Genomic DNA, 22,530 nt, shown 5'->3' with positions numbered 1-22,530 from the left:
AATACGTAGTATTTTGTCTGTTGACCATTGCTTTCCTTTTGTTTCCTTCCTTTCCTGAATTGTTGGGAACAGGAGCTATTCATGACAGTTCTGGGTGGAGGATGCAGTGACCATGAATGAAGTTAGAGCTGCAGGACTGGGTTTTAGACTGGAAAGAGGAAGGGAAGAGGAGATGAGAACATTATATGAAATGCTCTTATGCCTTTTCTTTGTTTTTCAGTGGACGAATATATTGCCATTGCTAAAGAGAAGCATGGATACAATATGGAGCAGGTAACAACCCTTTGAATACTTACTTTATTTTAAAATCTTTTTCAGCAGGTATTAAAACATGGCTTAAAGTGACTGCCTAGAACTGCTTCTTCCCTTCTGTACCGACTGTGTTTTCTCCTCTCCTGCTTCTCCCAAAACTGACTGTTCCTAACAGTAACATGTGCTCTGGGGATATGGAGTTCACCCCAGTTCTGCATAAAGACTCAGAAGAAATAAAACAAAACCATTGTAATTTCTGATGGAATTTGGCCATGAGTATTATGCTTCCTATGGTGACTACCTCTTGAACACTTTCAGAACCCCTAAACAACATTAAAAGGACTGGCTTGTCTTTGGACTGCTGCCTGATTGCACTGCAGTTTCCAGTTGACTGCTCCATCTCTGCTTCATGGATGTCTTGGCAGTTACTAATGAGCTATTGAACCATCACATGCTTTTCTGAGGCAAACCAATAGCCACGGTTATTTAACTTAAAAACGTGCTGCAAATCATTTTGCATTTCATAGATGAGCCCCTCAGATGTCAGTGCAGTAGCAGTGGATGACTTCACATCATCTAGGATTGTGTACTAATCTTCCCTGTGTTAACTAACGTTGATTTCAATGCTCATCTGGGGAGATGAGTAGACCTGCACCTGGGAAGCTTTTCTGAATTCTGTGGAGTTTCCTTATGCACTAATACTTGCCCGGAAAGGGAAGGCGGGGAATCTCATGACTTACTGTATTGGCAAATTTCGTACTGTGTCTACAAAGGGATTCTATGAAAACTTGAAAGTTTATGAGATTGTTCAGGCAAAGGCCATGAGCGTAGAAACCAATGATTTGGATGGGTAAGTGTTTCTATTTAAATGACTCTGCTGTCATCTTTGAGTCAGACTTTCAGTGGTTGATACTCATGCTCAAAAAGACTTTTTTGCGGAACAAGAACATTGAAGTTGAGATAGCCAGCAAAATTTCCAGCAAACCCAGGAATGATCAGACTTGATAATTATAGTTTCTAAGAGCAGAAAACAGCAATAAAAGGAACACAAAGGCATCAAAAGGCTGTGAACTTAAATGAAAATGAGGATGGTAGCTTACTTCAGTTGAGATGGGCATATCCTAGTATTGGATATTGTGGGTAATACTTGCCAACAGAGATAGTCTCAGGGTAATAAAAACAGGTTTCATTATTTTAGTGGATAAGTGTTGTTTGGAGAGTATAGACTGATTGGGAAGACTGATCAAAATGAAGCTTGTGATTTTTAAAAAAAACAAACCACTGAATTCTTGTATTTTGAAAAACTTAAATTTGGCTAACAGAGATTTGTATTCATTTTTAAAGTTGGAAATACTTCAAGGAATGAGTAGGAGGTCTGTATTTCTCCCCACTTTTCTCCCCTCCTTTGTGTACAGAAGTAGAAGTTACGGGACTCGCCACACCAGGATGGAAAGAAGCTGAGCAACTTGTAAAAATGTCCCTCCTTCTAAAAATTTTCTCATTCCTTTGCTAGCACTCTTGCATAGTACTCTGAACTGAAATGTTTCCCAGGTCCTTTGGGATTTCCTAGACAGCTATGCTAGGCACTTCCAGGAAATAACTGGAGAGAATCTATCTTGTATCGCTCTGGGAGGCACGTATTCATTTTGTATTATAGGGACAAGCGTCAAGGTGTTCAAATCAGGGTGATTTGTTGTGTCACCAAGGGACACTCCCTCTTCAGCAGGTATCGTCAGAGTTGTTATTGGCTGGGTAACTGTGGACAAGATGATATGGACTCCCTGGAAGCCAGTCAGAGCTCAATTTAGCATTTGGCCACTGTCTCTGGGCTTTGCTGGCCAAGGCAGCCCTTTCCTGTGCATGCATCCTCCCAACAGCTGGTCTCTTTGGACCTCTGTGCAGGTGGCTTGGCTGACAGTCATTGCACAGAAATTCCCGTTCTTCCATCTGTGCCCCCTGCCCAGAACCTACCTTTGCAGACTAAGAGGTGCCAGTTTGTTGAAGGGAGTGGTGAGCTGCCTGGCAGGGCGGCTGAGGACTGTGCTGGCACTCCGCTGCCCAGCAGCTTTTCTGTCCAGCTGGCTGCATCTGTGCCACGCGCGCCTCTCATCTCTGTCCTGTTTCTCCCCTCGCCTGTGGCCGAGTGCCCCGTCGTTGGCGCTGCTGCTGTCGGATGATGGCTGGAGGCTCAGGGCTGTGCTGGTGGGAGTCCCTGCAGCGTTGCCAGCTCAAGGGCAGGCAAAGGGCAGGCTATGGCAGGCGTGTGAGCTTTGGCAGGGCAAGCCTACCTCGGCTGGTGTTGCAAACGGCTGTAGGTGGTTGTGCTGAGCTGTAGCAGGCACAGGCTTTTGGGAGCACTATAGCAAGTCTGGCTGTGAGCTGTGCTCTCCTGACAGCCTGTGTCAGACACCCTGGGACAAAGGAGGCTGGAAAAGCTGTGTACCCACCTGTGTGTGAGTACAGAGCTCTCCTAGGACAGCACAGGGTGAAAAAGGAATATTGCTTTCCTGTTAAACAAACCTATAAGGAAAACCTTGTTTACCTTTTACTTTGTGTAAGCAGTTGTCCCCTAGCCCTCACTAGCACCTTAGGGGTATTTAACACTACTCTGCCCTGCCAAAATGTCTCCCTCCTTGTTTTTCCCCTTTGGTACAGCTTCTATCTGAAGCTGAAAGGGATGGCAGGGGAGAGAAAGCTCAGTCCTTCATGACTGCAAAGTAGTTTCTTTGGTCCCATACTTTCCAGAGTGGATGGAGATATGTGGCTGTTTGGCTCCTGTGACATCTCAAGTGACTGTGCTGCAACGAAGACTACTTCTTGTTCTGCATGGTGGCAAAAGGAAGGAGAGGATGCCTGGGCAGCCCTGAGAGGGCAGTAGGGTCAGGATGAGATCTTGGATAACACTAATATTTATATGCATACTCTCTGCAGAATCTCACAGGAGCAAGATCCCATAAAGGAACTGCTTTTTGCATAGCAAAGCATAATGGGGAAACCCCGAATTTGGAGGGATTTTGTAGCTCTGAGCAGCCAGGGCGAAACTACTAGATGAGGGTAACTGTGGCTGTGAAACCCAAGCTGAGTTTGCATATGACAAGCAGGTTACTCTGATGTTTTACTCAGCATGTTAGGGATTGTTTTCACTTTACAGCCGTTGTGAAAGGCTGGTTTCTAGCTCTGCAGAGTCAGGCCTTCCCAAAATGACTTGTGGTGGTCGCTGGTATGCCAGATGTAGTGATGTGTCATAATGCACAGGGACTGCTCACCCCGGGGAGAGGGGTGGCTGTGGGCGAGCATCTCGGAGATGGCAGGAGGGGGGACGGTTTGCAGGTGGTGAAGCACAGAGCATGCGCTTTGTCTTTGGAACTAAGAACCAGAGACTGCAACAGTGAAAGGAGATGTCTCTTGAGGGAACAAATGAACAACGCCCCCAAATGAGTGAAATTTGTTTGTCCTTCGAGCCAGGGACCACTTAGCAGCAAGTCAAGATTTTGCATTCTCTCTGCTTTTCCTTCTTCCAGTTCTTCCCTCATCCTCTCCCTCTTTTCCCCCTCCTGCTCAGAAGGAGCCCCCTAAACAACTATAAAAACTCCCCGCCAACTAAACCATCTTCCTAATTGCACAGGAAATGAAGGGAGTTTAGCACTGGCAAGAAGCTTCCTTTAGTGCAGCCTGGTTTTTAGGTAGTCTTCCCAAGCCTTTGCTTAGCTTTCCTATGCATACCATGATCAGTAATGTTGGAGTCATTTCTTCAATTTTCTTCTCCCTTCTTGCTGTTGCTACCTTCTTTTTTATATTACCACCTGTGTGTGGTTTGGATAAACTTCAAGTTAGTCTTCACAGCTAGCAGGGTGGAGGTCAGATTTGAGGTTTCTTGCACATGGAAAAGTGTCTGATGTAGCTGAGAATTAAAATTACATCTAAAGTATTGCCTGAGAAAAATGCTGTAGCTCTCCCTTTGCATGCATATAGTGGTGTTTCTTGTGATTACAATTGTCCTGTTTGTGTCTTTGTTATTTCTAGGCCCTTGGGATGCTGTTTTGGCACAAGCACAACATCGAGAAGTCTTTGGCAGATCTGCCAAACTTTACTCCATTCCCAGATGAGTGGACAGTGGAAGACAAGGTCTTGTTTGAACAGGCCTTCAGTTTCCATGGGAAGACCTTTCACAGGATCCAGCAGATGGTAAGTGGTGTCACAGGGATGGAAAAGCAGATAAGGCAGTTGGACCATCGTCTTCAGTGCTGAGTGTGCTGAACTCCTGTCTAATGCTCTTGGGAGAGAACAGGCCAAAGGGGATGTTAGAGAAAAAATAATAGCATGAATAGAAACAACAGTTTCCAGAGTCTCTGTAGAAGTGTTTTTCCTGAAGTGCTCTACTGGTTCAGGATAAACTTTGTGCAATTTTTTTGGTTGGAAATTACAGTTTTCAGTTCCCTGCGTGCTATGGTAGTGTTTTTGTCTCAGCTGGAGTTCAGGCATGGTCTATACACATGTGCCCACCCACACACAGAGTAAAGATCACCTCTGTGCAAAGCTGATTTCCTTTCTTACAGCCTGCTTTTTAGGAATTCATTTTATTTGACTATGAAGTCTGTGCTTAATGTGATTTGGGACTGTCAGTGAATGCTGTGGTGGAGGTTTATACATCATTGCAAGCATTCAGTCCTTTGCTTCTGCTTGGTAGTGATATTTTTTTAAACTGTGATTGAAGACTTCAAGGGCAGTTTTCTGCCTGAAAGGGAACTGCTGGGGTGTGTGCAATTTTCTTTTGAAAGAAGGAGAGGATGGGATGTAAAAACTTTTTATTAATTATATCCTGAGAGTTTCTTCAAGTAGTTCATCACCTGGGTGGGAACCAGACTTTGTTTTTGTTCTTGCTCTCCTTCAGTAAAGTGCCTCTTTTGGTTACATTGGTTGTGACTCTTTGAAGTCAGCCTAGGCTTTGCAGTCTGTTCAGCCTCTTTAAAGCACATGCGAAGGTCTATGCTGCTGAAAAGCAAAAGGCGACTCGCCTCCCAAGTATGAAGGGAAACTGCCAGGTCCCATTTCAAAAGGATGACAGGAAGAGGCTCATTCTCCTCGTGTCCTCCTTGAATGTTCCTTCACTGGCGTTCATTTCCAAATGTTCTTGGAGTCCTAGGGTCTCCCACTCCCTTGGGTCAGATGACAGGGCTTGCACATACTATGGACAGCCGATATAGACAGTCTGGAGAGTTGTGGACTCCTGAAGGGTGAAGCTGTTTTTTTCTTCTTTATTCCTCTGTTCTTACATAGGAGGCAAGAAAAGGAGAGGGGAATGTCCTGGGGGAAAAGAAGAACATAAAACCTGTCCTGTTGCTTGGTTAAATGCCAAAGCAAGAAATTCTTAATTTGGTTTATGTGCAGAAGCATGACTCTGTCCCCGAGTAAAGTGCATTCCAATACAGGGATGCCAAGCTCATGCACTGTTCCCTAGGTAATGATATTTTTTTACTGTTGCTCCCAGAAAAGCCATCCTACATGAAAGGAATTAAATGGCATGAAGCTTTGTGTTTAGCAGGGGACAGGAATCAATGGCTCGGGAGCACGTTAGCTGTTAGTTTATATATCCTGTCCCATTAGCACCAGTACAGCTTGGAACTGAGGGGAAAAAAATCATCGAAGCCAGAGAATGAAAAGTGAGTTTTTATTTACCGGAGCTGGTTCTGACATTTTGGCACTCTTGGCATGTGTTTGTAGCCAGGTGGATGTTTGTCACAAACAGCCTTGTTCCCGAGTTTGTTCTGTGGAAGTGTTTAATTCCAGTGTCCCAGCCTGCTGCATGGCTATTGGCAGCACAACATGGACATAACACCTCTGCTTTGCCAGTGCAGACGGATTTATGCCTGTGTGCCGCTGTGGGCCAGGGTGGTAGTTCTGGTGCGATCCATTATTAGGACCTGAAGTCAACCTGCAGTCTGAGAACCAGGCTTATCTCAAGTGAAGATTTAAACTGCAGTATCTGAATAAGAGAGATCTGGCTCATGCTCACAGTTTTGTTTTCCTCCTCACCTGTCCTGCCCTCAAAGCTGAATCAGACACTTATCTAAAACATGTTTTATTCAGCAAGAAAGGCTGGTCTTTTACCTTGTAGAAGTCCTATGTAAGAACATCCATGCAGAGTACCTCAGAAGCAGAGAATTAGTGCTAATGTAGTTTTATGCTTTTTGGAGACAGTCTTTTCATTCATAGCTATAGAGCAATGACATTAGTGTAAGAGGACAGTAAAACCCTAACTTGGAGGCTCATGTTTTCCTGTATCCTCAGTTCACCATACAGTAATGTTTCACCTTTTGAAAACATCTTTTGTTGAGACCTTTGAATAGACTTCATCATGTGAATGGTGTGAATAAGCCTTTTTAGCCAAACATCAAAGATAGACTTGGGATGTAGCCTGCAGTTCAGCAGTTCCTGCAGCTGCTTACACATGCCTGTGTTGGCTTTTAAAACTGTTATCTCAGTTTCAAGGCCCCATTTTGGATTTGCTCTTGCTATGTTCTTCTCTTCTGAAGGGAACCAGCTACCTGGCTGGTGAGTGGAGGCTTGCTGAGATGCTCTTTAGAGATTTTGATGTCCTAAATAGTAGGCACTAACCTGAAACACTCCCCCATAAATCGTTTTTGGAAAGGCTGCGGAACTGCCTTGCTTGAGCCTTTGAGAGAGTCCAACATAGAGAGATCAGTTATTCCTTGACAAAAACAGACCAATTGTATGTGAACTCCTGGGGATACTTTACATATAAACATATAAAAGGATACATGTTTAATTTACAGCTTCCTGACAAATCAATAGCCAGCCTGGTGAAATTTTACTACTCCTGGAAGAAGACAAGGACTAAAACTAGCGTGATGGACCGTCATGCTCGTAAACAAAAAAGGGAACGTGAGGAAAGGTAGGTTTGCAAGCAGAAAGGCTGTGTATTGACGCACACTGATTTCTTTAGAGTATCTCAGAGATTCCTGTTAGCTTGTAAGAAACTAGATGTAGGATTTTCCCCAAAATGTTTCCTGGTACCACACCTTCTTTCCCCACCCCTCTTCCCTGCTGTGCATGTTTTGCTTTGCTTAAAGCCAAAAGGAATCTGTCGGCAATTAGGTGAGCTCCCTTTTTCAACACTGTGCAATTCCTGATTGCCCTCAAGTGCAGTGGTCTCTATCCCATCACTCTAGAAGCTTTTTCTCTGATACTGCTTGAGGGTGGAGAAAATGAAATTAAAACTGTTTACAAGCTGATTGGCACTGTTGTCGCCAGAGCCAGAAAAGCTGATAAGCAGGACAGTAAAAGGAAGTTATGAAAGATCTAGAAAGCTGCCTTTATTTCTTCCATGTGATGCTCAGTGAAGTGAGAACGTGGACCTGGTGGGGAACAGGTTCTGGTGCAGCACCCCTCAGCCTGTGCGATGCACACACAGACCCTTCCCCTGCTTTTTACATTGAAAACTTGTTATCAGTATAAGGCTGTCAGGCCGAGCTGTATTCCCTGGGAAAGATGAAATTAAGGCTGTGTTTATGAGTGCCTGAGAAGAGGGCAGCACAGGGGAACTTCAGATGAGTTCTCTGGCAGAGATGTCCCAAGGAGTGCTGGGTGCATTAGGATTTTGGTGAGGGTAGTGGTGTTTGGGAGGTCACCAGCCACTGAGCTTTAGCAGATGAGCTTGACTCCTGCTTGTGTAGCTTTATTTGCAAGTTCACCCTCCTGGATATCCATGCAGGCCCTTGAAGGTAGGTCAGCCAGTGGCCTTGTGTGTATTGCCAGAAGTATCTGTACAGTTAGAATTGCCACTTGGTGTCTTTGCCTAGTTCTAGAGCTGACAGAGCCTCAGAAATGCAGTGGCCTCAGGTGTGTGTGTGGGAGAAAAACCCCTCTGAACAGCAGCAGCTCCATCTGCTTGACGCAAGTGCCTTCCCAACCAGCTCTAAAATGCAGTTAATGTCTTTGCAGACCAAACTTGAGGTGTGCCTGGCTTTGGAAGACTCCTAACGTAATTGGGTGAAATTCTGCAAAAGCTTTTCCTTCAAAGGAGCTTCTGCTCTAGCACTTCCCAGGGAGCTGTTTGCTGGCTCCAGTGCGTATGAGCAAGCCCTGTTTGGGAAGGGGAAGAAACGTGTTTCCAGGGTTGAGCTGTACTACGCCAATGACTCACTCAACCTCTCCCATCTCTCTATTAGGTCAACAATACTTGCTTAACAGGCAGGGCCAGGGAGAATACTACCAGCCAACTTGTCCAATACTTGGTTGGCTTTCTCTGACCTGAGTCTCTTTTTCCATTCTGTTCTTTTCCCTTCTCTGCAAAGGCTGTCTTGATTTTTCTTCTCCCCATCCTGCTTTTTTTTTATTATTATTTTCTACCTTTTTATGAGGTGGGGGGAAAATCTCTTATAAGAAATATGTGTTTGTCTCATGCTATGTAGTTTAGTATCCTTTAATACTACCTCTCTATTTTTGTTCTGTGCTCATAAATGAAATTACTGCAATTTGGAAATACACCTCTCTGGTACCTGTGCCTGTTTGCTGGGAAAAGCAGCACCTCAGACCATCTGGTGACTGAGTAAAAACTGTAAGGGCTGCCATGTGCTGTAATTTTGTAACCTTTGAGGAAGGTAGCTGGATTGGAAATGTGTAATTTGGTTTACATCTGCAGCAAGCTAAGCACCAGGCCATCAGCTTGATGTTTGATTTTTTTTTCCTTCTTACCCTCCATTATGTAAAACAGTCAGACCCCTACACCCCCAAGGGATTTGTCAGTGCAGCCATGCAGGGTGTGGAAGCAAAGCTGGGTTAGTTTGGGGTGCCTGGATTTTGAGGCTGTACTGTGACATTGGGTGTTGGCAAAACTTCAAAAATGTTCTTCAGTTAATAGTGATCAATGTCTAAAACTGCAGAAATGAGTGGGTGGGTTTTGATCTAGCTCATGTTTAAGGAACTTGCTGGAACAGAAGAGCAAACTATGAGCACAGCAAAGCCCTTGGGGGTTTGGCCTTTACAGAAATGCTGAAATCTGAACCTAGGTGAGAACACAAAGAAGCTCTTTCGGAGATGGGGTTAAGAGAAGAGGCAGTCTGAGGTATCTCAGTCAAATACTGCTGTATCTCTTCTGTGGCTAGGCAGGGAAATTCCCCAACCCCTCAGATTGTCACTAAAATAGCTCCCAGTGCATTTGGGACCAGGTTTTCAGTAGCTGTTCTTAAGTTGTATGCGAGGGGCTTTCTGTATGCAGCTGGGAGGGCGTGCTTGTGAGTTATTCCCTGGAATCGTGATCACCTAAACTAAATATCTTCTGAATGAGGTGGTGAACCAGGCAGCTTGGGAGAGCAGGAATTTTTTTTTTGCTTGCACAAGTTGGCTATTCTTATGGAGATGGAGGCCAGCTCAAGCCAGCCGGCAGTCCGTGCCTCCTTAGGCTATGTCTGCACAGGACGTCACTGCAGCAGGGAGACAGCTGCGAGTGAGCGCGGGTGCCGCAGCCATGCTCACTAGCACCTGCTGTACCCTGCTCCTCTGTGAACACACCCCAACTGGCTCCAGCACCGTAGCACAGCTTCTGCTGGGGTTTCTTTGCACAGCCCTGCCTTGCACTGGTGCTGTGACATACCTGCACCAGCCAGAGTTCCTCATCCCAGGCTGTGAAATTTGACGTGACAAAACAGGTTTATTTTTTGATTTTTTTTTTTTAAAAAAACCACTTTGATTAGGTCAGCTTATTTCTTCTGTTTCTGGGCATCATCCCAAATGGTGCGATTAACTTTAGTTGTGTACAGTACAAAAATTCTAAATGGTGAAAATATATTTGATTTAATGTCTGATTAAAATTCCAATGAAGCCAAACTGGCCAGGTGTGCCAAGGTCACTTTCAATATGGCCCCAATTTCATGCCTATTATTACTCTGTAACTGATAATGTCTTTTTCTTTTCCAGGGGAGAATGAAATGTGAGACTGTCACTGGGGGGGGGAACCCAAACATTTTTTAGACTACTTCTTGAGGGATTTCGTCTTGTGCATGACTATTTTGCAAATGTTAAGGAGTTATATGAAATCTGTGTTTTAGCTACTTACTGTAATTTTGTCTTTGAAGTTAAAATGCTCGGTGTCCTGTGTTCTTTAAAAGATAACTTGTGTAATCAATTTCATGTAACTTGCCTTCATCTGAGCAGACTGATTTTGCTTAAGTACACTACTTAGTCCTCCTTTACAAAACATGGTATCTAGTATCTTTACAATTACGAATTTCTTGCCTTAAAACAAATAAAAAAACCAAAACAAAAAACCCACCCCAACCCCCTAAAAAACCACTCTGGGAATAAAACTAAGGAAAGCTGTTGGACTTGCTATTGCATCTATGCATTTCTTCTGGCATGCTATTTACAGAAAAGGAGAGGCTCACAAACTAATGCAGTACTGTTTGCTTTTGTCTTCCAGTGAGGATGAAATGGAGGAAGCAAATGGAAATAACCCTATTGATATTGAAGTTGAACAAAACAAGGAGAGCAAAAAGGAGGTATAATTCTTTTCTTACTACAGTACAAATGAAAGTGTTTACTTGCTAGCTACTTCATGTAGAAGCTGACAGTATCTAATTTTCTTTATTTGTGCTTTGTATAGTTGTCATACAAGAAAAGAAGAATTGTCTTCAGAATTATTCTTAGATCAAGAGAAGTATAGACAAATAAGTTATTATGGATGGAGCTGCAAAAATTTAAGACTTTACCATCCTATGATAACGTACTATGTGAATGTTCCTCGTCTCTTTGATTCTCTCTTTGGCTGTGTTAGCTTGAACCACCTTCAGCAATGGTTTAAATCAACCTAGCTGTGTGGAGAAGCACTTACGTCCCCACTGAGATGGCTCGGTGGAGGGGAAATAAATCCTTTAATCTGTTCTAGGTAGACTAGCAAGAGTGTGTTCAGCTGCACCTTAGACTCTAAGGTAAATTCCTGATGTACTGAAATCCTCAGCAATAGTGCTGAGGATTTTGATGGCACCAGGACTGCAACTACAGTGGTGAACAGTAAAGGAGAAAAAAGCTTTTGTATGGCCAGTTCATTTTGTCTAGCAGAGGGGCCTTAACCTGTTATGTGCAGAATATTTTTGTCTAATTAAAATTTAATATTTGCATCTCACTTCAAATACTTCATTTTAAGTGGGCATAGAACTTTATTTTTGTGTATAACCTGCTGGTTGTCTGTTACTAAATGAAAAAAGCCTCGCTGTTCAGCAGCAGCGTGGGTTGTATGTGTGAGTGAGTGCTACAGGAAGATGTTTACCCTAAGGCCTTCTCTCCTTGAAGTAGCTCCCTTTCCTGATTTCCGTAGCCTGATTTCTATCCCACAGTCACTATCTTTCAATTTTTTTTAATTATTTTTTAAAAGGATATATGTAGGGAGAAAAAAAAAGGAAATATTTCAAAACATGATTGTACACAGGCAAAACCAAGATCCTAGAGCAGCTGTTTGGTCTGTCACTGTCAGTGAGATTAATTCCTCTAAAATAATTTTGAATGGGAATAACTGAAAAATCACAGCATTCTAGTCTGTTCTTTGCCCATGCCAGAGTTCTCTCTCGACTTCCCAGGAATATCTAGCTATTGCTTCTACCAAAGGAAACGGCGTCCCTGATGACTTCCTAGGAGCAGAGTAGATGTGAAGCCGCTCATATTCACCCTTACAAGAAGCTGAGTTCTCAAAAGCCTCAGCAACACCCAAACTGGAAGGGTTCTCACTTGGCTAAGTTGCAACTGCATACTGCAGCTCGCCACTGTGTTTTGTACGTAATTAATACTATCATCTCATTTCCCATTATTTTAATAAATTTTCAAGTTTAGATTTCTCTGTAAGCTCTTTGAAAGCTTGCCATCTGTAAGAGAGCTCCCTTCAGTCCCCTTTGTTATTGCTTCCTTCCCTACCAATGCTGGCATGCTCTGAACTTGCTGCAGAAGAGGGAAAGGTAGTTCTTCGCCAACTTGGCTGCCTCTATCGTAAGGCCAAACCAGATCAAGATGGCTGATAGCTACCATCAAGGCATTTTTATAGAAAGTCTTGTATGGTTGGAGGCTGTCTGCCTTCCCTGTCACACCAGTACAGGCCATGGCACTCACCGATCTGAGAGAACGCCAGAACTCACAGAGCGTGTGCAGTCGGCTGTGTATGCAATGGTGGGCAGCCTTGTGGGGCCTTTCCTGGACAGGAATTGTACTGGTGGGTAAAATGAAGCTGACAACTTGCATAGCCTGTTCAGAGTTAATTTGGCTTGATTTTGCAGTACCTGAACCTGGGACTGATTGAAAATGCCTTGAGAGGGAGAGCAGGTATCCAGGAGGGTGGATATGCTCTTTCTTGAGCATCATGTTTCTTTTAATGACGTTGCCAGATGTGCAGGGGTGGTGATGTACCACTAGTACAGGACTCTTACCGTAAAGAACCTCCCTGTCCCAACCCTGCAGCGGTGGTTTTTCCAACTCTGAGACATGTCGGTTACTGTATGACTTGCAAAGTAATATTGGGATTTCTCAGAGTATCTGAAATCTCTCATCTGTTTCCTCTTTTGGGGACCATTGGAGGGGGAATCTTCCCTTTTTTTTCTTTTTTTTGTACTTTCAGTGTTAGTACAACTGTCCAGGTTTCCTCAGATGGTGACTCCATAATACTGAGGTCATGAACTAAAGCTGCTTTCTCCACATCTTCCCTGTTCCTGGAAATGCCTCCTATTTCATCCTCCGCTTTTATGTGGCTTGAGATAGCTTGGTCTCTTCTTTGTACACAGTGAAATCTGAGGAAGGGAACCTTGTTTGTATTAGTGGATTTGTAAGACTGAAGTGTGCTGGGTAGCAGTGGCAATATTTAAATAAACAGAGGAGCACTGCTAAATCCTTCCATTTTAATTCTCTCTCGTTTTCATTCATTGATTTAATTCTACAGAGTTGTGTGTGGCCAGGAAAACATGAGTTTCCAAGATAGGTTAGATGTTCAAATTTTCAGAGCCTGCACAATATCACTGGGGCCTAGAGGCATTTGGAGCTGTCAAAAACTGTCCTGCTGGAGCTCTGGCTTCTTGTCCACAACACAAAAGAGCTTCAGATTCTTTGAACTGTGTAAAACAATAATTTGAAACTACTTTAATTTTTCCTTGACGTTCAGTCTTCTGGGATATTTGCACTTCAGGCATTGCGTGTTGGTCGATCTACAGCCTGAATCTGTTGTGAGGCATTACTGCATGATCCTGTGAAATTCTGTATGTAGATGAAATATGAATAAATCTGAAATATCTATCCATGTTGAATAATTTACCTGGCTCAGTTATCAAAGTGCTTGCTTCTGAAGCGGAGCGCAGAGCTTACCTCACTTTTATTCATAGCTAAACCAGTCTGGTTTCTCCTGCTTGCCACTCCCTTCTGCAAAAAGAAATAGGGTATCCATCCTGCAACAGCAATATTATCTTTTGCTCCTGGGCTTGCCTTAGGCATCATCTCTCATGGAGTCCTTTGCACTAAAGGGAGGGAAGAAAAAAATTAAGAACAGGCAATTGTCCACATTGCTGCTCCTATGTGGTTCTGGCTGTTGAGGCCATGAAGAGGGTGCAAGCTTTTATCTGCCAGCAGCTGTGCTGGGGTCCTCCAGTATTCCGGAGGCAGAGCCTCATGCTTATGTGGGGCTTTGTACTCAACCTCATGTGGGTTTGAATGCAAGCATTGAATGCAAGCATTGCTCACTAATGAGCAAATGCTTCAAACTGTGTAGAAACTACATGTAGCTGTAAATTTGGAGGGAAACAATAACACGAAGTGAAGCCAGTGTGTTTAAAGCTGGCAATGGTTAAGTAGAGGATTTCAGATGCGTGGCCTCCCCTCTCTGCTTTTTCTCTCCCTGCCACCCTTCTGTTCTGTGTTCTTGGCCAGGCTCCAGCCACTGGGTAATAAATTTTGAGTGTGAGTTGCTTGTTGAAAATGACTTCTGGAAGAAATGGTTTTAGTATTAGAGAACCAGATGTGCTCTTGAAGGATCTGTAGTATCGTGTCCTAGCTAATCTGCCTGTTAGAGGTGTGTGCCTAATTCTTTGTTTGAGACAAAGTGTAAAAAATAATCAGTGGTGTGTCTGAAATATTCCTTTTTCCAAAAAAGACTTAAATTTTATTTGTGGGCAAAACTGTGTCAGTTGATATATCAGTGCTATACAAGAAAACTTGGCTTCCAAGAAACTGTGTAACTATCTAAGAATTACTTTGTAGTCATCTCGCTCCTTTATCCTTAGCCTTTAAATAAATTTGGTTTATTCTTTCTCCTGTCTGACATGTAGAAATCCAAGTCTCTGTAAAGTCTTCTAGTTGTGTTCTTCCCGTCTCCAAACTCCACTTTGTTTCCTTCTGGTATTCAGTTAAACTAGTGTGTTCAGGCCTAGTGATGAAAGCAAGAGGAGAGGTTTTGGAGTGTTTGACAATAACCAGAATATTTAACTGCTGGAAAATTGGGCATCTGTCTCCCAAAAGGAGAATGGTCAGAGAAGACAACCAGTGTCTCTGTAAACATTGAAAGCTGCCTAGAAGAGAGAATTGTGTAAGACTCTGTATGACATACTGCTTAAAGCAAAAAATGCCTTCCTGTCTGCAAGCTACTTTTTCATTTGCCAACCTTTGACTATGGCTAAAAGTCACAGAATCATAGAACGGTTTGAGTTGGAAGGGACCTTTAAAGATCATCTAGTTTTGTAAAATGACTGCTGTTTGCTAGGTGCCGCCCGCGGAAACCGTTCCTCAGGTGAAGAAGGAAAAGCACAGTACGCAGGCCAAGAACAGAGCGAAGAGGAAACCTCCCAAAGGAATGTTCCTTTCCCAAGAAGATGTGGAGGCCGTTTCTGCCAACGCGACAGCTGCTACCACTGTACTCAGACAACTGGACATGGAATTAGTCTCAATCAAACGACAGGTACGGATGGGATAGTTAAAGAATAACTGCTAATTTTGGTGGTAGTACCTGTCACAGTCTGCAAAGTTCTGAGGAGTTTGTAGCTTGACAGTGATGGTGCACATCATTATGTGGCTTAATTGCCAAGCTGCTAGCCTTGTGCTATAGACTAATGCAGCCCTGTGTCTTACATCTCTTATGTTTTAGTTCTATGCGCAAGCCTACCTTACCCCTAAAGTGAAGCAAGGAAAAGTCCATAGCACTGACTTGAAGGAACATTTGTTGCGCTCAGTGTTTCTTGCAGTACGGAGTTCTTTGTTTTAACTAGAACTTCGCTTGGATGACGCTGATTTCAGCAGTATCTGATTTCCATCTGCAGCAGTCAGTTTCCTTTGCCTTTTCATATGGTACTTTTGGAACAGGCAGATATGTTTGTTTGTCTGTCTTAGACAGGCATCATACAAACTTTCCTGTGTACCTTTTGCTTCCCTGATGGATCTGCCTTTTAAACAAACATTTTTGAATATCTGTTAGTAAAGACAGCTTTACTATGTGAGTCTGTTTCCTAGACCTCAACATTTTCACTTTTTTTAAAGCAGAGCTCTTTATTAAACTTAATAGAATTGGTATTTTGGCCTGAAGCCTTTTTCTTGGTACTCCGGGATAAGTGGAGCTCTCTAGCAGTCTTTGATTCATTACTTGCTGTGAACAGGGCCTTTCTTCTTATGCTGGGCTTTATGCAAACCTGGAAGTTGGGGCAGTTCTTGCTCCGAGTAACTTGCAGACAGGATAGAATAAATTAAATGGGAACTCCTGATGTGCTAGCTGCTCCTGCATTCCTTTATTCCAATATAACAAACTTTCTTTTTGGAAAAGGGAGGTTGTGAGAAAAACTGGAATGCTGAGCTTGTGGGGTTCCTGCTGGGGCTGCTGGAAAAAGGCTTGTCCAAAGATTTTTTTTTTAATCCTTGTTAAAGGGATGAAACTTTCTTTTCAGATTCAGAATATCAAGCAGACAAACAGCGCGCTCAAAGAAAAACTTGAAGGTGGTATAGAACAATACAGACTTCCAGAGGTAGGATCGTTTTTTCTGACCGTTGTTTATTGTGGAGATAAATGCTAATCTGTGTTTACATACCAGGGCTATTCGTATTGCCAGTAAATTAGGACCAATGTCCTCTTAGTTGTCAGTGTGAATCAAGACCATTACTATATTCACTGTTGTGTAATGGAAATGGGAGATGAGAAGAAAGTAGGAGCAGTGTTTAACATGTGAAAGTGATTTCTAACAGAAGTACAGGTATCCCAGATATACTATGTTTTGCCAGTGTTGTATCCATATGTCCTTGTGAGAGACGTAGTTGCCTTGCTGTAAATACTGAGAAGGGTAGGAGAGGATGTTAATGGCCCATCTTTCTCTTGGCGTTTACTACTTTTGCTGTTTTTCTTCCAACTCTGGTACCTCATGCTGGAAATAATTTGACCAAGATTACAGAGGGTGTCTGTGATAAAAACAATTAGGTGCTTTGGAAGAGTGTGGCGCTTGGTTAACTGCTCAGACCATTCCTTATCTTTTTGTATTACCATGACTTGTCACAGTTAACTAAATGAATGCCATGCACAGTTCTTTGAAAACATTGTTGCTGCTAAAAGGAATGATACAGTTTGACTAACAGTTAATTCCTTGTGTTTTTTGTGAGGTTTTCATGAGCTTAGATACAAGTGAAAGTTGTTGCTTATGTAAATGAAGTTACCTAATTTTTTTTAATGTTTAGGTCGTTCAGAAATTTAATGCACGTTGGACCACAGATGAGCAGCTTCTTGCTGTGCAAGGTATGGCACTACAAGTCTTTGTACTTCAGTTGGTGACAGTCAAAACTGCTGCATTTCAGAGCTGTGTTTCCCTTCAGTGGCTAATGAAGGATTTTGACATTGCTGTGTACTAATGCCCAAAGAACGGAATTAAACAAGGAAACAATATTGCCCCTTCCCCTCCCTGGGCAGTATAAATTGCACCATGAGAATGTTTGCAAATAATCTCTGCTTGTCCAAGCTTTCAGAAAGTGAAACTCTACTGGAGTCGCTGCTATGTTCTTTGCCTGTGTAACTCCTCGAGTAGTACAAGTGGATTTACACAGGTTTTCTAGGTTTGGCTCTGCTTTACTACACCTCTATTTTCTTCTCTTCTCCAGAGCTAGTCTTAATTATGTCCCTTGCCCAGTTTAGACTTTTGTTTTTTTCTGGATTAATCTGAGAATGGCTTCAAGCCTTGACAAAAGTTCAGCTTTGGTTCCTTATGCTGTGGCTTCAGCCTGATTTGTGGTCTTCGTGGAAATAACACATTGCTTTTGTTTTTCTTTTTGTTGCTTTTAGCAATCAGGAAATATGGCCGAGACTTTCAGGCAATCTCTGATGTGATTGGAAACAAATCTGTGGTGCAAGTGAAAAACTTTTTTGTAAATTATCGACGTCGTTTCAACATAGATGAAGTTCTACAGGAGTGGGAGGCAGAGCATGGCAAAGAGGAGACAAATGGAACCAATAGCCAGAAGCCTGTAAAATCCCCTGATAATTCCACTAAAATGTCTGAAGAGGAAGATGAGGTAAATCCAATTTAACAGTCACATAAAATTCCCAGTCTGAGCTCAGTTCAGATAAATGTGTATGTGTATATATATACTCTTTGCAAAAGCAATTTTTGACAATCTTCAATCTGAGCATATTTCACTTCTTCTGGATATACAGATTCCAGTACTGATTTTGGGAATTGGGAATTCCAGACATATATGAAAGTGGAAAGAGAACAGTTAATTTGCAGCCCTCTGACAGTATCTGTATCTCATCAGCACATGGACATTTTAATGCCTCTTGCTGCCGAAACTCCATACATCTTTATCTCACTTGGATGTTTTCCCTGCACTCAGTTCTCCACGCTGTTCTAGGTTTGGCTTTGTGGGACCATACAGTCTTCTGAGGCAAAGCTCACTCTTTCATTTTTGATGATGGAGTAGTTTCACTCGGGGGAAGGGAAGAAAGCTATAAACAAGGCGAGTGTGTGAAACTGTTCACTCTGGAGTTACCTAGAGGCAAAGTTTCCTTGATTTTACAACAGTTTCTGCGAAGACGCAAATTCTAGAAACAGCCTCTCCTTGATGGAGCTTCCTGGAGTTAACACTTCTCCAAAGACGGTGTGTGTTTAAAGTTAACTAAGACACTGTAGAGTGTTTAAAAATGAGAGTTACAAAAATGTAATATTGATACAGTCTTGCAAAAGAAAACCCCCCTAGAGGTTTGCATGTTAAAAATGTCTGATCTGTGACTCCCTTTGGCCTAATCTTATAAGACAGCTTGGCACAAAAGCCGTATCTTCTAAATGCAAGCACAGTCAACAGCGTAAGGTGAATTTTAGTCCCACACAGACTAAAGACTTCTCAGCGTACTGTCTATTTTTGTTGCCCTGGTTATGGTTGGCTCACTTGTATGTTGCTATTCAGACATTCAGAGAGTGGAACTTCATTGCTTCACAAATCCTAATAATGTGTTATTCAAAGATGCTAATATTTGGGGTCTAGATCCAAAGGTATGACAGATGAACAAAACCAAACTCAAAAAACTTGCCTTCCTAGAAGGATGTGAGTGAAATTGTCCCATTCACCGAGAACTAAGAGGTGGAGCAAAGAAGCAATAGTACTAGTACATAGCCACCCATTTGAAAGACAGGTGGCTAATGTCACTGCCTTTTCCTGTGACCAGTAGAGTTGTATCTGTTGCCAGTACAGAGCTTTTCTTCTCTGAGCCCTCTGAGATTCTTCCTGGCTTCAAATGCACCCTTGCTCCTGAACGTTACAGTCAAAGGGGAGTCTCACTTAAGATATGAAGAAAATGCTTGCAGCAGGAACTGTTGTGTGCCGATGTGGCCAAGTGTGTGGATACTGGAGCAATGAGGATCCCAGTCAAGTTAGAGGAGGAGGAGGAGGGAGAGTGAAGGCATAACAGCAAGGTCTGGTGAGATGACTGATGGAGCAGCAGTCATGATCCCCAAACTAGTGATGGAAAGTGCCCAGGCTGGAGCCGAGCAAGCCCTGAGTGGTGGAAAGGGGACCAAAACAATAGGCTGGTGGGAACAGTTGCAAAGCAACTATTAGAAATAGAAAAGGCAGCTGTTGTGAGAGTCGGGTGGTTTGCTGTGCTCTGCAGTACAGTGAGGGATGAGGGAGGGCAGAGCCTGCCTGCAGCAGGCTGACACAGGCAGGAGCCGGGCAGGGTGGCAGTGAGCTGCCAGCCGTGACATAACATGTATGTCATGTATGTATGTACCATACATACCATGTGTGTCTTACACTGGCACCATGTGGCTTGTGGTTCTTGATGAAGCCTGCTCTGGACAGTAGGAACCGATGTGTCACAGCTGGGAGGAGGAAGGTGCTGGCAGCTTGGAGGGGATTTTAACTACCAAGCCTGCAGCTTTTGATAAAAATGCACAAGGATGGGACACAAGGGTGGTGTACAATGGACATCTAATGGCCACCACGCTCTCTGAGCACATCAGATGTTGCCTCTCAGGCTGGCTATAAATGTGGTGCTCCTGCCTTCAGAGGCAACATAAGCACAGTGCTGACTGGGTGCCTGTCTGAGCAGTTCTAGGGGCAGAGTGAAATGTCATTGGGATTATCACATAAGTGATCTACGTGGGCTACGAGGGGAGTTCTTGGTACCTCCTGAGCTGTGCAGTACTGTGTGGCTGGTGCCTGCTCTTGAGAGCACTTGCACAGGCAGCTGGTCAAGTCAGGTGGACTCAGTCAGCAGTAGCCAGGAGAAGACTTTGCTGGCCTAACACTGAAATCTCTCAGGTGCTTTCTTGCCTGGCATGCCTTGTCTGCCTGACTGCCAACCTAGTAAAAGCTTCGTCAGCCCTCTGACTGCTCTGGGCTTTCCCCTTCAGTGTGTTTTCATAGCAAGTGGCCACAGTTCCTTTTTTTGTTTTGTTTTGGTTTTTTTTTGAAGGGGGGAGGTGAGACTGCTGATTCTAAGGCAGACTTGATGCCAGTCTTAATTCTTATATGTTTACACTCCCAACAAATACCAGTGTGGCTCAGAGTAGGGGAAGCTGCTGTGATTCCTCCCATGTGCCAGCATTGTCCGTTTTGTCGCTTTCAGTACCGTGGATCTGGGGTGAAGTTTGGAGATTCGAAAGCCTATGTGTATTCATTTTTAAACTAAACGTCTCCTTTTTCTTCCCCCTCCCCCTTCCCTCCAGGCTACTTCTGTTCTTGATGTCAGATATGCATCTGCTTCGTGAGAAGGTGCTGTAGCCTAGAACAATTTGTGTTGACTACTGTGTTATCCAGGATATCAGGTATTAGCAAACCTCAGACAGCCATCTGCATCATATCTGTGGACAAGCAGCTATTACCAAAAAAAGGCAAACGCTTCCAGTCCTGTGCTACATCTGCCTTAATCTCCCCTCATTCCTCCATACTGCCTCCACTTTCTTTCAAAAGCACCCAGGTAGCTCATCTCTCCATTTCGTCAATGTCCTGCTTAAGCATGGGAATTTCTAGAACCAGTAACACCTGTCTGTAAATTTTGACCAACCTGCAAAACAAGGAGCTCTTTAGCAGCCCCACAGTTAACTCTACACATTAGGAGTTCTTATAATACTTGGTCCGTAGGGTATAAGTACATATTGCTGCATGGCCTTGTGGTCTCCGCTTCCTGTGTATTCTTACGATGACACTATTATTAGCGAGCTTTCTATAAAGGAGAGGCCTGTGCACATGCCAGTGGTGTCAGGTTTGTTCTGAAATGACAGGGCATGTTAACAAGCAATCTTGAATAATGCAAAGTGATAGGAAATGTTATTTCTAAAGTTTGGTCAGTCCAAGGTTGTAGACATAACTCATTACACTTCTGGTTTGTGCAATTCTTTCCACTGTATTTGTGTGTTCTTGCTTCATAGAAAGCTCCCTAATTGAGCATTTTATTCCTGTATATTTTAATGGCTTTTATTTAGTGCAAAAGGGAATACGTAACCTAAAACTGTTTGATACGCTATTTAACCCCTGGCATTCAGCATTTGCATTGTAACTTGTTAAATGAGTGCTACACAACTTTCTTTTTCCTGATCCTCTGCGGGATTAAGTCAAAACAACTTTCTCTGGTGCCTCTCCTTCTGGAATATGTGCCTTTTTACATTTGGCTACTGTAGGTCACTTTCTGTCCCAGTGTCTCATTCCTCTTCAGAGCGCTGTTTGCCAAAGACATCAAACTACTTCTCCCACTGGAAGTCTGGACAAGGGTTGGAGCACAAAATTCAACCTTCAAGTAGTTTTTGGTCTCTTGGAAGTTTAATGGAGAAGAACCGGGTTAATTTCATTGGCCATTTTAACCCTTCCGAAGCACACATCGCTTTCATGTTCTGAACCAAAATATGCAATTTAAAGTCTAAGAGGTGCTTTTCCAAATACTTGGTGCACGCAGCTTTCAAAGCCCCAGCCCTCTGCTCGGATGACCTATGCTGTGGCCTGTTTAGCAGGCTTGAACTGGAGCTGTTCTTGAAAGTCCTGTATGAGGACTTTGCACCTTGAACAAGGTAGTTGCTGACTGCTGAGCAGACAGTGTTCAGAGAGGCTAGAAACAGCAGTATTCCTTCTTCTCGAGTGGAAAGCTGCAAAATAACACTAGTCACAAAGCATTTAAAAATGGTTATTTTAAGGATGTTGGAAGAAACCACCAGATGTCTTTGCAGGTGGAGAATAGGACCTTCTTTGCCTCTCTTCCTCTAGAGAGGGTTCACACCAAGATGGCACCAGCCTCTCAACACAACCTGAAATGAGCTAGTCCATGTCCTGGCCTGCAGCTGTGGTGCTAGGTGGAGTCTAGCCCCAAACTTGGTGCTGATGTTTGAGCTGCTGGGCTGTGCCATGTTGTGTGCTGTGATGGCTCTGTTCTCTGTACCTAAATGAGGTAGGGTAATGCCAGCTGGCTAACAGAGCCAGCTGTGAACTGTGTCTCCTGCAGTGTAGACACAACCTGAGGAAAGGCACTGCTGAGGTGGTGTCATCCGTGGCCTTGTGTGAGTAAAGTAATTCAACATTGGAAATTGAGCAGCAACACACAGGTGAAGGAGCAGATAGGCATTTCTTAGGGCAAGCCAGAGTGCAGAGCCCAAAAAAGGGCCTGTTTCAGCTGCTTTGCAGCTGTTTCTGAGCAGTTTCATTCTGGTAGCTCCAGAGAGATACTTCGAGGTGATGGGAGGCCAGAAGGGAGCTATTCCCTATCCTCTGACTTGGAAACCTGTAATCCCAAGTTTGTGGCAGTGTCTCTACAGCTGTTGATGTGAACTGGCAACCGTGGTGGTGGCC

At 43.5% G+C, this 22,530-nt stretch overlaps 1 protein-coding gene across 1 annotated transcript; it reads left to right on the top strand.

Annotated features, from left to right (window-relative positions):
• The first annotated feature begins 225 nt into the window (after window positions 1-225).
• RCOR1 (REST corepressor 1) lies at window positions 226-20,990 on the top strand. The gene is made up of 9 exons (XM_009701020.1): window positions 226-273; window positions 4,276-4,437; window positions 7,047-7,165; window positions 10,691-10,769; window positions 14,993-15,187; window positions 16,164-16,241; window positions 16,942-16,999; window positions 17,540-17,769; window positions 20,424-20,990. Exons 1-9 carry the CDS (start codon window positions 265-267, stop codon window positions 20,463-20,465), a joined length of 972 nt encoding a protein of 323 aa, XP_009699322.1. The 5' UTR covers window positions 226-264; the 3' UTR covers window positions 20,466-20,990.
• Window positions 20,991-22,530: the final 1,540 nt, after the last annotated feature.

The sequence above is a fragment of the Cariama cristata genome, unplaced genomic scaffold, assembly GCF_000690535.1.
Source record: "Cariama cristata isolate BGI_N322 unplaced genomic scaffold, ASM69053v1 scaffold40915, whole genome shotgun sequence".
Classification (NCBI taxonomy): Eukaryota; Metazoa; Chordata; class Aves; order Cariamiformes; family Cariamidae; genus Cariama; species Cariama cristata.
This window is presented reverse-complemented; position numbering and strand designations above follow the sequence as displayed.